The sequence below is a fragment of the Macrosteles quadrilineatus genome, unplaced genomic scaffold (assembly GCF_028750875.1).
Source record: "Macrosteles quadrilineatus isolate MER2022 unplaced genomic scaffold, UCM_ALF_1.0 Scaffold_3__2_contigs__length_128488019, whole genome shotgun sequence".
In the NCBI taxonomy this organism is placed as follows: domain Eukaryota; kingdom Metazoa; phylum Arthropoda; class Insecta; order Hemiptera; family Cicadellidae; genus Macrosteles; species Macrosteles quadrilineatus.
In genome coordinates this window covers 47,996,870-48,012,584 of record NW_026542596.1, presented here as the reverse complement: position 1 = coordinate 48,012,584, position 15,715 = coordinate 47,996,870, and the positions used below count along the sequence as shown (strand labels likewise).

General features: G+C 38.4%; 1 protein-coding gene across 2 annotated transcripts in view; it reads right to left on the bottom strand.

Moving 5' to 3' along the window:
* The window catches only part of LOC128989670 (cGMP-dependent protein kinase, isozyme 2 forms cD4/T1/T3A/T3B), a 224,681-nt gene extending 209,507 nt beyond the window's left edge, over nucleotides 1–15,174 (bottom strand). For both annotated transcript variants that reach the window (XM_054411640.1, XM_054411641.1), the window contains exon 1: nucleotides 14,880–15,174. In XM_054411640.1, the coding sequence (XP_054267615.1) occupies nucleotides 14,880–15,172 (293 nt within the window). In that variant the 5' untranslated portion in view covers nucleotides 15,173–15,174. The remainder of the gene's footprint in view (nucleotides 1–14,879) is intronic.
* Nucleotides 15,175–15,715: the final 541 nt, after the last annotated feature.

Here is a 15,715-nt window from a genome sequence, read left to right as displayed (position 1 = left end):
AATGTGGCTCGTTCATATTAAACAGAATATTAATCTACGTCATAACACGTTTGACCCACAGTTTAGATTTTTAGATTAAGATAATCTGAGTAAATGGAATTTTACTTCCACTTCCCAATTTGGCGCCCAATATGAACGAAAAATTAAGAAGGGCTCTGATGATGTCTAAAATTTATATTCGTACTTTCTGCGACACATATGAGTTAACATGTTGAGGCGTTTGATGAGGTTATTAGTTCGTAACGTCTGCTTTACTGTACCGTCACCATACGGATAATATAGAAGACTACGGTGGGGGGGGGAAGCTCTATCCTTCCCATGATCAAATTATAATATGCACTAACCACATTTTTTGATTGTTCAGTAAAAATATAAAAGTTAAATAATAAGAAAGAAGGAAGAGGCAAGAGAGATAGAGATGAACTGATGCATTGTGTTGGGAAGGCCAAGTATCACTTGGGAAGAGTACCAGAGGGGCAGAGGCCACAGTAATAAGTAGTCAGTGAAGTTATCAAATAACAAAAATAAAACTTATGGGAAAACGTTCGATTGGCAAAGCAAATTTTGGTACAAAAATACGTAAAATCAACCGTTTTGAACTAAATTTAAAAGATTTTCCATTGGAAGACTTCCCGGAATTCCTCTTCACTGTGGCTTATTCTGTACCGCAGACTCTGACCACTTGTCAAAAAGTTTTATGGACGCCTATGACTCTCTGAGCACCCATTAGTATTTACGGTATAGGTACCTAGTTTCTAGTGTTAGAGGATACGTTTTACCATTTCTTTCTTACTATTTATACGCATGTTCAACGTCTCTGACCTACCCTCATGACGACCTTTCTTGTTTCAGTGTCGATTGTCTGCTGGAGGCGCCGCTCCTCTCCTGGCTTTTGTCAGTTTTTGCCGGACAATGAGACAGAGGTACGTGCCGAGACTTCCAAAGTAGAGACTACATACAGACAGAGGCTGGCCTTGGTTCATTCACTGCCAATCTACTTCTTCCTAGTCTGCCCTTTTAATTGTGTCAACATTTTTTTAGCCCAGGGCATTCTTTACTTTGTCATGAACAGACCAAGCATATCCTCCGTAGTCGATTGGCAGACACTGTCTAGTAGAAAATAGACGCAGACATAAGCTGATTTCCGTTGTTTCATTGCCAATGTTTAAGTCTTCATAAAATCTTTAAATTGTTTTTTTCCAATCCACGTGATTATTTCATGAACAACACCAACGTAGTCTTCAGAGTAGATTCACGAAGACTCTTATTTTAAATGTTTGCAATTAGTTTTATTACAAGCGGAATTTTTAAATGAACACATGAAGTTACACTCGGCAAACGGAACCACGAGCACTGTCATCATCTTGAATTTATCTTTTAAAGAATGATGAATTTTCTCCGTGGCAGAAAAAAACCAAATGTCTGCCTAGAATACTTTACATACTACCTCAATTTTATTCAAGTAACCAAACATTCCACACCACAGCTACGACGTAATTACTTTATTTTAAGAGTTACGCCAATTAGTTTGATTTTAGCGAATTTCCCATATAGGGAATAAGCTATTACCGTAGTACTCATGGTAAGACCTGGACGCGGGACCGATTTTTTTTTTCGTTTTGAGGTCCCTAGAGGCCAAAAACACCATCCGTTCAAATTCATATATATATATATATATATATATATATATATGTGTCCGTCAGCACGATAACTCGAGCAAAAATGATCCGATTTTGATGAAATTTGGTACAAACGTGTAAACCTACGTCTATTCGAACGAGTTCGCGATCCAGCATGATCGGACCATGGGAACGGGTGTTTACGGGGGGTTTTATGGGGTAAAAATAGGTTTTTCCCAATTTTGACCCAAAAAACATAAAATTTAGCAATTAATTTCCAAACCATTTTGTAGAGCTTCAAAAAACAAATAATTTAGTATATTGAAGCGTTATTATGCGCCTAATGGTTACGGAGAAAATTCAAAAAAATTGTAAATTTAAAATTCCCATGTTATTCTTATGGAGAATGAGTAAACTGTTGTAGTTTGCTTGTTTATGAACAAATTTTGATCAAATTTGGAAAATGTTTTTATTTCTTACTAACTATTAACATTTTACAAAAAAAAAAAAAACTGTTTTACCCTCCCTGATGCAGCAAACCTAAGTACTTGTTAAACTAATTCTATTTAAATCGGGAATAAATGTTATATTTTTAAGTAGACATTTCAGTGTAAATCCAATCAGTCAAATGGAAATTCGCTTAGTCTGCAGGTTTGCTGCGGCGGGGGTATTTGATTATTCTTTTCATTTAGAAAATTTTGACCTCGTGGCTCACAAAGTGCGCAAACTTCCTACATGATTTCACAAAATACACCAATACCTACTCCACATTTTCCGAGTGGGTCCAGACATGAAACTGAAACGTACGAAGATCAAGAACGTGTGTCAAGTTAGCAAGGGCACTAAAACTGTAGATTGTAGTGGACAGTTGGCCAGGAATAGCTGAGGTGTTGAGGTGGGTCTGAGCCAGAAGAGACTGACCACCGTCTACTGACCGAACCATACCTGGGCCAATGTTTAACACGTTGTCTCTTACTTGACACACTCCCAACTACTTCAAATATACCATTGTAGGACAATCGAAACAAATTTGCTTGCGAAAAAAATGGCTTTATGTCGGACCAAACTCCTGTGAACGTGTATTGAACGCGACAAGACCAGGTAGATCATTAAAGGACTCTAATTTGTCCATCATTAATTTTGATGCACAATTTGATGTTAGAACCGTCATGTATTTCATTTATTGACTATGTCGATGTCTGTATTATATGGATCAACGGCAATAAAGATTCTTGAAAAAGATTCTTGATGCATTTACCTTTAAATCTTTGCGTAATCTTTGTTGGGAGATAATTTTTGGCAAAGGTAAGGTTTCGTCGTTTGAGTCACCCTAGTGTTTATTGCAGAAATTATCTAACGCAAATAGTAAAAAACAATTTCAACAATTTTCATTGTGTTCACTGTTTCATTTGTACTATTTCTTTTTTTCGCGACCATTTGTTTATTACTTTGACTACTATTCACTTCTGTGTAATTTATAATTTTCCATCATAAGTTGGGTTTGTGTAGGCCTAGTCTTGTTATGGTCCAAGTACTATATCACCTAAATACAGGATAGATCTCATATCCAGAACGTCGTTAAAACCTTTTTTATTGGTCTCGATGGAGTATATCCGTAACAACCCCTGAAAAACACCAGACGTATACGTTTAACTGCTATTATGGCAGTCCTGTCCCAAATACATATCAAAACAAAACCTTTTACTTGAAAAGGTACAAGATATACCTTATTGTATTACAAAGGTGAAGGCGAATCTGAATAAAATAACACCATGTCTGCGGTTCTGTGTAGTCGTTGGCGCCGTCGCTGCGAACACGATCTCTTATTATCATCAACCTCGGTTATTTCGGGATAAAATAAGAACAAGATCACCACCAATCTCGGTCGTTGCTCTCCAACACTTCTGACGCACTGAACTTGTCGAGAAAGTATATCAATTGGTGCAGTAGTGTACAGGCTTCACATGGTTAGCATGGTAGTGATGATACAATATGCTAAAATTCATATTACTCAAACAGATAACAAAAATACCTAGCCGCAGCAAACCTGAGTACTAAGAAAATTGTAATTTACCTGGTTGGATTATCACTAAAATATTCGTAAACCCTGTACGAAATTTCACCAAAATCAGATGATTTTTACTTGGGTCGTCTTGCTAACGGATACACATATAAACACACTTTACATTTTTAGATAATGAATATATACATGCAACTAGCTGCTGTACCCGTGCTTTGCAACGGGAAGATGTACTCAGAGAGTACTTGCTCTCTGGATGTACTATACAGCTTAATCCAAACCCTTGTTAAGTAGATCGAATTTATAAAGAAAGAGCCGCCAAATTTTTACAAAAAAGTATGATCTACACTGTTAGAGCCAGACTTAATTTAATTTAATTTAATTTCTGAAATCCCAGAGACATTTTAATTTATCCTTTTTTTCATTCCTGTTGCAACATCACCAACCATAACCACCCTCATTCAGGTTTCATTTAACATTTAAATTTCCCGCCTATCCCTACTACAAGAAGAAGAAGTAGTGAAGGAAAAATCAGCAGCAAGATGGCCATCTACAGAGAAGTCAACCCAAACATGTGAGGTATCTTAATTTTACTCATTTTCCTATTTTTCCACCTTACAATTTCTATTTCCTAGTTTACATCCACTGCTTTCATTGGTCCTTCGAACCTGATCAATTAATTTTCAAAAATCCTATCATATTTTTCTAATAATAATCAATTTTCAACTTGCTCCTATTCTTTCAACATGTTCCTATCCTTTCATGTTAAGTCTGGCTAGTGTTCTAGGTTATTATTGCAAATAAAGCTTCTGAACATTTATTTAACATCAAGATCAAGTTCAATCAACTTTTTAAAGCATTTTATGGACTTTTATCAAGATTTAAAGAAGTGTTAATTTGTATTTATCAAATCAAACCGATTTTTCAAGCAAAAATTTCCCTGCTACAGGCTGGAGGGATAAATCCCTCATTTATGGGATAGGAATCATCAACATTTCCCTACGGCGGGATAAATCCCTCATTCCGGGATAAATCCCTCATTCTGGGATAAAAACTATCTTTTTATCCCTGCACCAGGTTTTTAGGCTTTTTTCATTCCTCTTGTGAATAAAATAATTACAAATGAAGCTTTTCACTTAAGAATAAGTGAACACCATTGATTTATTGCTATTTGTGACTTATTAGGCCTATCTATTCCAACAAGTGATCAAACAAAAATAAGGTCTAGGCCTGTTCACCTAATAGGCCTAAACTCAATAACTTAGCCTATTACAATCAATTTGCTCTTTGGCTAAACAATATATAGCCGAAACTGTCATTGTGGAAATATTATTGATTTTATTGGAATAATTATATATTTCAGTGATATATTTTGTACCTACACAGTTAGCCTAGGTTCATCTAACCATGTCTGATGCCAAAGTAAAGAAGGATATCGAAGTGCTTAAATATAAAAGGGACAATATTGTCCAAAAGATTGAATACCTTTATTCTAAAGCTAATGCTCTTACAATCAATGCAGAACCAGATGACGTGTCAGAATTTAAAGTTCGCTGTGAAAGGCTACAGGCTCATCATGACAGCTTCGAACGTTACCAAACCGACATAGCTAAATCTTATGTCCAACTGAAAGAAACTAGTGAGTTGCCAACCTTGATGGAACTTAATAAGGCCACAGATCATAAATATTTCTACATTTTATCGGTGAAAGAAAAATTGTTTTCGACCTCAGCAACCAATGACAATCCAGCAAATGAAGCCAAACCTCTTGGTTCTGCAACAGCTAAGCTCCCAAAAATTAACCTGCCTAGCTTCGATGGCACTTTAAAAGAATGGCCACATTTTAAAGACATATATCTAGCTCTAGTCCATAACAACAGTAGCCTATCAGACATAGAAAAATTCCACTTTCTTCTTAATAGTACCAAAGGAGAGCCTAATACGTTGGTGAAAAGTTTGCCGTTGTGTTCAACCAACTATGCTCTAGTTTGGGGTCAGCTTAATGAAAGGTATGACAACAAAAGGTTACTAGCCTCACATTACATCGAGGAAATTCTAAGCATAAGCCCAATTCATGTTGAGTCTCTGAAACCTTTGCGCAACTTACTTGACACACTCAATGAAAATACTTTAGCCTTAAAAAACATGCAAATACCTGGGAATATGGGAGAGTTTATCATATTGCACATTGCTTTAAAAAGCCTCGACAAACATACTAGACAACTGTTTGAACGAAAACATTCCAATAAAGAGTACCCTTCATTCACTGATTTTATTGAGTTTCTGAAAGATCATTGCAAATCCTTGGAAGCCGCTGGGGATTCCCGCTCTAATTCCAAGTTTGGCCTACCTAAATCAACTTCAAAACCGTACGCTGTCAAATCACCAACTACTGTTGTTTCAGGCAAACGATCGTTTCATGTCAGTACGAACAATCAAGACAAGCTTTCACCAAGCTGCCTATATTGTAATAAAGAACACAAAGTATATTCTTGTCCATCTTATTTGCAGTTGTCTCCGACCAAACGATGGGAGTTTATTAAATCTAAAGAAGCTTGCTTTAACTGTCTTACTGATTCTCATATGTTAAGTAAATGCAAATCCAATCGTACATGCTTTAAGTGTAAACGGCATCACCACACTACACTTCATGTTAATCCAGGTGAAAACAATCCTTCAGCTGCAAAGCCTGACAACACTCCATCATCTGATCGTAATGAAGATATTAAGGAAATGTCATCTCTGCCACAGCCTACTTCCGCGCTAACATGTACTAGGCCTAATATCGCTTCTAATTCCAAAAAGGATTGCTTTGATTCTACAACAGTTCTTTTAGGCACTGCAGTTATTCGCCTTCAGGATTCCACAGGCAATTTTCAATCGGCCAGAGCTCTTGTTGACGCAGGAAGCCAAAGTTCATTCATCACTGAGGCATGTGCACAGCGACTTGGACTGCCGCGACGCCGGCACATTCAACCTATTTTAGGCCTATCTGAAACTTCAGTATTGAGTAACAAAGGCATAGTTTTATGTGTTCTGAAGCCTTCACATCAAGACACCCCCATTCTTGAAGCTAATGCTATAGTATTAAATCGTATTACTTCTCAACTTCCTTCAACCACACTTCATGAGAAAGTAAGATTGTTTTACCAGGGCTGGGACTTGGCTGATCCTGAATTTTATCTACCAAGCAAGATTGACTTCCTTATAGGTGCAGATCTATTCCCACAACTCTTTGATGGTGGGCGGCTTGATTCTCCTCACGGAATCCCAACTGCATTCCATACCATTTTCGGATGGTTACTTATTGGAGAAACTTCTGTCCCAGTTTCCCAGTTTCAAACTGTCTCTGCTAACTTAGCACTCTTAGATCATGAATCACTGGAATTCAATTTAAAAAGGTTCTGGGAAGTAGAAGAACCCCCAATGACTAAGTGTCTGGTTAGTCCTGAGGATGATCAATGTGAATCGATATTTACTTCAACAACTAAACGAGACTCATCTGGTCGTTTCATTGTCAATCTGCCATTCAAAAATGATTCACCAGACCTTGGCAACTCTTATAACCGAGCAAAAAACTGCTTGTTGTCCTTAGAAGGGAAATTCAAACGAAACCCTGAATTTAAGTCAGCCTATTCTGCATTTATAACAGAGTATGAAACTCTAGGCCATATGACTAAAGTTACAAATCCTATGAAAGAGGCCTACTACATCCCGCACCATGGCATCTTCAAGAAAAATGCATCTGCCTCTAAGTTGCGTGTTGTATTTAACGCATCAGCTCCGACTACATCGGGCAAGTCACTAAATGATGAATTACTAATAGGCCCCAAGCTACAAACTGATATTTGTAAAATCTTGTCTTTATTCCGTCTTCATTCTTATGTCTTCACTACAGACATCGAAAAAATGTATCGTCAGATCCTTGTAAATCCAGAGCACAGAACCTATCAAGCAATCTTATGGCGAGATAATCCTGAAAACGAAATCTCGACCTATCTTCTCAACACTGTAAGTTATGGAGTCTGTAGTAGTCCTTTTTTAGCGCTACGCACGCTACGTCAGCTTGCCTCTGAACGTTCTGAACAATACCCATTGGCAAGTGATGTCGTCCTGAACTCCACGTTCGTAGATGATATTCTCACTGGAGGGGACTCCCTAGAGAAAACAAAAAAGGTTGAAACTGAACTTATTAGCCTTTTAGAATCAGGCGGGTTCCAATTGCGGAAATGGTCCAGTAACTCTCAGGAACTTTTGCAGGATGTTCCAACCCATCATCAGGAACTGATTTTTCGTGATGACAAGTTGGAAAACCCCTCTATAAAGGTGTTAGGCCTAAAATGGAATCCTATTTCTGATGTGTTTTCCTACGAGGTACATGTAGAACAGTTACCCACAACGAAGCGAAGTCTGCTATCTCAAGTATCAAAAGTTTATGATCCTCTTGGTCTAATCACTCCTGTGGTATTATGGGCTAAATGTTTAATTCAGAAGATTTGGACATTAGGCCTAGATTGGGACCAGACCCTTCCAACTGATATTATTAATCAATCTGTCAAGTACTTTGAAAACCTCCCACAGCTCAGCCGACTCAATATTCCCCGACCAGTTCTGTCGCCAGGAAATAACGAAGCTCAACTCCACGGATTCTCTGATGCCTCAGAAGTAGGCTACGGCTGTGCCGTCTACCTTCGCATCGTTGACAGTAATGGCCAAGTTCATTCAAACTTGATAATGGCTAAATCTAAGGTTGCGCCTTTAAAGAAATTATCAATTCCCCGCTTAGAACTGTGCGGTGCAGCTTTATTAAGCAAAACTATGATATACTGTCACGACATATTCAACTCTAAACTTGGAATAATTCCTTCATTTGCCTGGACTGATTCAGTTGTAGTTCTTCATTGGATTCGCTCTCCTCCACATCAGTTAAAGACATTTGTAGCTAATCGTGTAGCAGAAATCCAGTCTCTCATCGTACCTGCGAAGTGGCGACATACTACAACATCTTCAAATCCTGCGGACTACGCTTCAAGAGGACTGCTTCCTAATGAGATTTTGGACACTTCCTTATGGTGGCAAGGACCGGACTGGCTACAAGAAGACCAATCTTCATGGCCTACTCAACCGTTACCTGCATTATCTTCAGAAGAGTCTTTACTCGAGTTTCGACCTAATACGTCATCTGTATGTGTCTCTGCTAAACAACCTACAAATCATATTATTGAATTGATTGAAAATAGCTCTGATTTTAGAAAGCTACAGTCATGCTTTGGATGGGTTTTACGATTTATAAATAATTGTCAGAAGAGTAAAGAAAAAACTTTCCTAACCTATCTTTCAGCAGCAGAACGCACAGCCTCTCTTAATTCACTAGTGAAAACCACGCAGTCTTATCACTTTCAAGATCAAATCAAGAAGATTTATTCACAACAAACTAGTCCTATGTTTCAGCGGCTAGATCCATTTCTTGATTCTAATGGAATTCTAAGAGTAGGTGGTCGTTTGAAGAATGCTCAGCTAGGCTATGATGCTAAACATCCCATGCTGCTTCCGAAAAACTCACCTTTGACGCATCTCCTCATTGATTACTTTCATGTAAAGTATCTGCATATTGGTCCAAGGACTCTCCAATCCCTTCTCTCCAGACAGTTTTGGATAATTTCTGCCCGACATGTAATCAGGCATCGCATATCTAAGTGCCTTGTTTGTACTAAGTTTAAGGCTAATTCACCTCATCCGTACATGGGCAATTTGCCGGAATCACGACTCAAACCAATACGGCCTTTTCTTGATGTAGGCGTGGACTTTGGTGGGCCATTCATGACAAAAACAGATAGGCTACGCAAACCTCAAATATTGAAGAGTTACGTCTGTTTGTTCGTCTGCTTCAGCACGAAAGCTATTCACCTTGAGCTGGTATCATCACTCTCCACTGAAGCCTTTTTGGCATGTCTAGATAGATTTGTGTCACGTAGAGGTCTCTGTGCGAACATCTACTCGGACCAAGGAACAAACTTCGTTGGAGCCGACAGGGAACTTCAAGATCTTTGTAACTTACTCTACAAGCCTCCCTCATCTGACGTGATTCAGTCAAAGGTTGCTAACCTTGGCATTAGTTGGCACTTTCATCCACCCGCAGCCCCTCACTTTGGTGGCTTATGGGAAAGCGGAATCAAATCCACCAAGTACCATCTTAAGAGGGTTATTGGAAATCAAATTTATACTTTCGAAGAGTTTTCAACACTTCTAACCAAAATCGAAGCGATTCTCAACTCAAGGCCACTATGCAGTCTCTCACCAGATCCAAATGAATTTCAAATCCTCACTCCAGGCCACTTTCTTATAGGCGAGCCGCTAGTTGCTCTACCACAGGCAGACTTCTCCACCACTCCTTCTAATCGGCTATCCAGATGGCAATTGATCCAACAAGCTCAAAAATCATTTTGGAATACCTGGAGTCGAGAATACTTGCACCAACTCCAGCAGAGGTACAAGTGGAATCTAAAACAACCTAACCTGAAGATTGACGATCTCGTCTTAATTAAAGACAAAAATTTGCCTCCTTTGAAATGGACCGCTGCTCGAGTCATTGCAACGCATCCTGGTAAAGACGGCATCGTCCGGGTCGTCTCCCTCAAAACTCCAACCGGACAGCTTCAGAGGCCAGTAGTTCAACTGTGTCCTCTACCGCTAGAATAACTTACGTTGTTCAAGAAGATTGAGAAGATATTTTATTTTGTGTTTTTAGAAGAAACAAACATCTTTAATTTTCGATTTTGAACTATTACTTAACTGCGTTTTTCTATTTTGAACAATTTTACGTTTTAATTTGTGAAAAAGGACTAAGGACTAGCCCTTTTTGGTGGGCGGAAATGTTAGAGCCAGACTTAATTTAATTTAATTTAATTTCTGAAATCCCAGAGACATTTTAATTTATCCTTTTTTTCATTCCTGTTGCAACATCACCAACCATAACCACCCTCATTCAGGTTTCATTTAAACATTTAAATTTCCCGCCTATCCCTACTACAAGAAGAAGAAGTAGTGAAGGAAAAATCAGCAGCAAGATGGCCATCTACAGAGAAGTCAACCCAAACATGTGAGGTATCTTATTTTAACCATTTTCCTATTTTTTCTACCTTAAAATTTATATTTCCTAGTTTACATCCACTGCTTTCATACACTGTAATTGTCCTACTGTTTACATTAAAATATATCGATAACAAAATGTTCATAACTTATGGTTATAGCATCTTTCTTTATTTCCATAATCAATTACATAAATAAACCTACCACATATTTGTGTAAAAAATTATTTTATTTTGTTTCTTTGGATCAACTGTCTGAAATTGTGAAATGAGCATTTAGCAGTTCTGACTGTTTACATTGAAATGTCAACGCAAAGGTGAACAAAATTTGTGAATTTTCTCATGCTTCCATGGAGACCAATTAGTATTTACCTTTGAAAACCTCACCTCAAAACTCTGGACATCCAAGGGGCGAAGCCCGAGAGGAACTCAGGGAAGTGAATAGTCCTATGACATTTCTAGGTATGTGGACAATCTTTGTGCTTAATTTGGGTTGTATCGGTTAAGTATTTTAGTCGTGGCAGCCGGACAGACAGACACCACCACAATTTTATAATAGTATGGATAGATGGAATATATATTGACAGATATAGATAGAAAAGTGTACCACTCTCTTGACGATCCGTCAAAGAAGCAAATAATATCATAAACGTGTATAAAATAAAATATAAATATATACATTATTATGTATGAAAAAGACAATCGGCCCCAAGTCTACAGTGAGACCAGTGAGATCTACAGTAATATCGTAATCCCTGTATAGAAAATTCGCTAAAAATGAACTTTTTTCATGAGTTCTTCGCAAAACAACTACGTACTCAAGATGTATTTCTTTACTCGCTTTTAGAGCACACTCCTAAAAAGCATTCGGAAATTTATTGCGGCAACAAAGGTAAGATTTTGAATCACTTTCCTTAGCAGATAATTTAAACCAGTCAACCAAAAGCATCGTACTCCTGACAAGAGAATGAATGTTATCACGTTCTAAAAAAAACATGGCGATTTTCATAACACATATTTTTTTACTTCTAACACTTAAGTGAGGTGTTAGGTAAAAACTTGATCTGATGAGTATAATCTTTGGAAACTTGAACATCTTCTTTCCTTATACATTCCAAGGAGGTTATATAATCCCAATGTTTTTTTTGTTCCAATCATCTAAAGTACACTGTTTGAATCACCAGTATATAGCTTCTAGGTGTCAACATGAGGCAAACAAAACTTCAGCAATCCATTGTTGCGTCCTACACGTGTCGTCCGGTTTTGGAAATCTACATTAATAATCCCTCTTACGAACGTTTTTTGCCCGGATTTGCATGTTCGGTCACATTAGCACCACTTGCCACCAATTAAGGCCTGGTCTAATGGTTCTCGCTCGCGAATCGCGCTGCTCATGCATATACATGCGTTCATTACGCCGGTTGATCGCGAGGATATCATTGTTTGGAACAACTAAGCAAGGTTAGGTAGCTATTGGCCGAAACAATGTCTTATATGGAACCACCCAAGGATCCGGCTCGGTGGACCAATTTAAAAGTATAAACATTTAACTAAATTGGTCCTCCGAGACGGATGGTGTTTCAATTCAATTTAAATTGATATTATTGTACGAAAAATCTCTATATGTACAGAGTGTATATGAGATTGTCAAGTTCAGACTACTTTGAAATTCAGGTATTATTTTTAGTGATCACTTGGTTTCATACGTTCGCTGTATATGTTTCTCTAGCAAAGAGAATAATTCTTGAGAAATCATCGTCTGCTTACAAAATAAAAAATAACATGACTATTGCAGTGAGTTTTTTATGCTACCAGTAGAAATTATTAAAAAGGTTGCTAAATTACTGTTGCACCATGTATTCGTGTAGCTCATTTGCCAAGGACAATTCAAACGCTTGCATTGAATCGAGTGATAATTTGTTATTAGCCAAGGTACAATTGGGATTTGAAGTATATTAATTGTATGATCTAATTGTATCGATTTTATTGATGTATTATTTTTTGTATACTTGGAATGTTGTTTTTGCATATGATGCTTTTACCATGCAAATTACAAGGGCAGCGAGAAAACATTTTTCACTGCAAAATGAAAAACACCCTCAACGAAATTTCGTGAACAAAAATAAGAAGTTTGGAATGGTTTAAACGCTTACCATCGATGACAACTCGAATGACGATACAATAAATGCAACGCAGTTAGCAATTAAAATAGCTATAATCTGTTACGACATTGAGTCGCTTATCAGATCGGACAAAAATAGCCAAGATTGTTTGATATCACTCCTCTGGGTTTGCCAAAGTACTATTAAAAACATGACTATTGAAGAGCTATAATTCCGATTCCAAGAAGAGGGCGAAGTCACATAAGGAAATTGTGAATAAATTATTGGATTTGCAGATAAGGCAGTGATAAGTTCAAAGAGGATTAGAAATGTCTTAAGAATATCCTTAAGCCAGCTGCTTTCTACTTGCTTCATCAGTAACGCGTTTAAGATGAAACCCGCTGATATTAACTACGGAAAAATGTGAAACTTTTAATCTCTTTTCTGATCTTGCCTCACTTCCTTATCAAAAGGAAACCCCCTTGATGAGTGGAAATCAAAGATAGAAGTTTTAAATAAACGTTGCAATAGAAAATGATTGTCACACCTACAGTTAGGAATTTTCTCAGTAAACATATTTCAGAGTTCCGGGTAAACGCGGGACAATGTCGTCATAGGTTCGTTACAAAGTCTACTGCGCTTATCATCTCTCAACTGCACGAAATAGGTTGCCAAGATTAGGTATGGCAGTGCCTGACAGTATTCCATGCAGAACAATTAGAAAAAGTACTGAACTCTACCGCATTATCTTATTAACTATTAATTTTTACTCAAATGGCTAACAAAAAAGAAAAAAATATAACTGGTAACGGCAACCTTTTTTTGGATCAAACTCTCGGGAACTCATCCCTAAAATGTCAAAGACTCCCCATTTCATTGATCCTACAAAGTAAGAAAAACTACTAGATAAGTAGTAGACCTGTTTATCCTGTGATAAAGTAGTAGCATTTTTTACTGCATCAAACTCTGTATTTGTAGCAAACAAATTAGCCACAGGTGGTCCATACAAATGTGACTTCTCCTTCAGTATAAGTATAACAAATGTAGCCTAATTCCTTTTCACAATTCTGAAGAAACTGTTGGATAGGTTAGGTAAGTAATAAATCATACAGTGGATCACAATCTATCTCAGATGGACACCAGAATGTCCTATTGGGCAAGTTGTGAAGGTCCAACCTTCTGGACCACCTCTGAACGCCTCAGGCGACAACCTCCAACTGACCTTTCACGTAGTTCCACCTATCCTTCCGCCTAATAACTGGTCCTCCATGTAGAATTATTAGCACACCATTAACATAGAGCTATTCGACCGAACCGTTTACATAATACGACTCGAGGCTGGCGTTAATGAGGTTTCATATCTAGAAGAAAACATCATTCACGTCGAGATAATCAGTGAACACGCGTGAATGTTTCTGGATTTCTTTTTAATAGACGTCAATGGCCTTCAAAATCATTAAATCATAAAATTTTAATTCTAGTTGTTAATCTTCTATTAGGTAACAATATTCTATTAATCTTAAACAAGGATACTTTTCTAAATATTGTACAGTTCAAATTAGATGTTTTATGATTTCGGAAGTACCTAAAGGACCTAAATGTATCCACACACAATTTAAATGTTCTGATTGGGGGAGGAAAATCCTCCAACTGAACCAGATTTCATTAAATTAAAGTCTCATTTTGAGGTCTCAAAAAGTGGGTATGCGGACAAAGAACTTCACTAAAAAAACTTGCCATTTGCTTCACGTGGTCGTTCAGAGTTTTGCTGCATAGACCATTCAGAGATGTATCTTGCCCTATAAAGTCTGTATGTTTCATTAACAAACGAGTTTTATTTACATGAATTTTTTTCCGAGAAAGTTTTAAAAATTCGCTGTTCTCGTTAAAGACTTTCAAGAAGACAACACGAGCAAACAATCTTCTCTAGAGGTGGCAAAACTACCAATATAAATTCAAAATGAACAAAACATTTTTGCTAGAGTTCAGAGCATTGTTACCAGTGCTTCAGCTGGTATGTCTAGAGGTCTAGAATATCTAAGTTGCCTACCTGTCACTCTTGGGGAAGGTGTTGAATTTCTGCTGACTCAGCTCCTGTATGCTGATCAGACTCTGCGGCTCAGCAGATATCCCCTGGGCGCGCTGCTTCTTGGGCCTGATGATGCCGTTGTCCAGGTGGTTGTTGTTGACGTGGAAGGGGAAAACACTCTGGAACTTGTCCAGATGCGAGCGGAGGTTGCAGATCTCCTCATCTCTTTGCCGCAACTGAGCCTCCAACTCTCTGATGCGCGCCTCCCTGGTGGCCAGCAGCGTCTGGAGCTCCTGAACACTAGCTGTCGCCATGTCTGCAACAACAACAACAGTGTATCAGGCGACTGAGCCTCCAACTCTCTGATGCGCGCCTCCCTGGTGGCCAGCAGCGTCTGGAGCTCCTGAACACTAGCTGTCGCCATGTCTGCAACAACAACAACAGTGTATCAGGCGACTGAGCCTCCAACTCTCTGATGCGCGCCTCCCTGGTGGCCAGCAGCGTCTGGAGCTCCTGAACACTAGCTGTCGCCATGTCTGCAACAACAACAACAGTGTATCAGGCGACTGAGCCTCCAACTCTCTGATGCGCGCCTCCCTGGTGGCCAGCAGCGTCTGGAGCTCCTGAACACTAGCTGTCGCCATGTCTGCAACAACAACAACAGTGTATCAACTGAGCCTCCAACTCTCTGATGCGCGCCTCCCTGGTGGCCAGGAGCGTCTGGAGCTCCTGAACACTAGCTGTCGCCATGTCTGCAACAACAACAACAGTGTATCAGCTGAAAAGAGATGATGCATATGTTGAACAGTGAATAATAACATTGGGCCCTAATTGTGCTATATTATGTTCTACTTTAC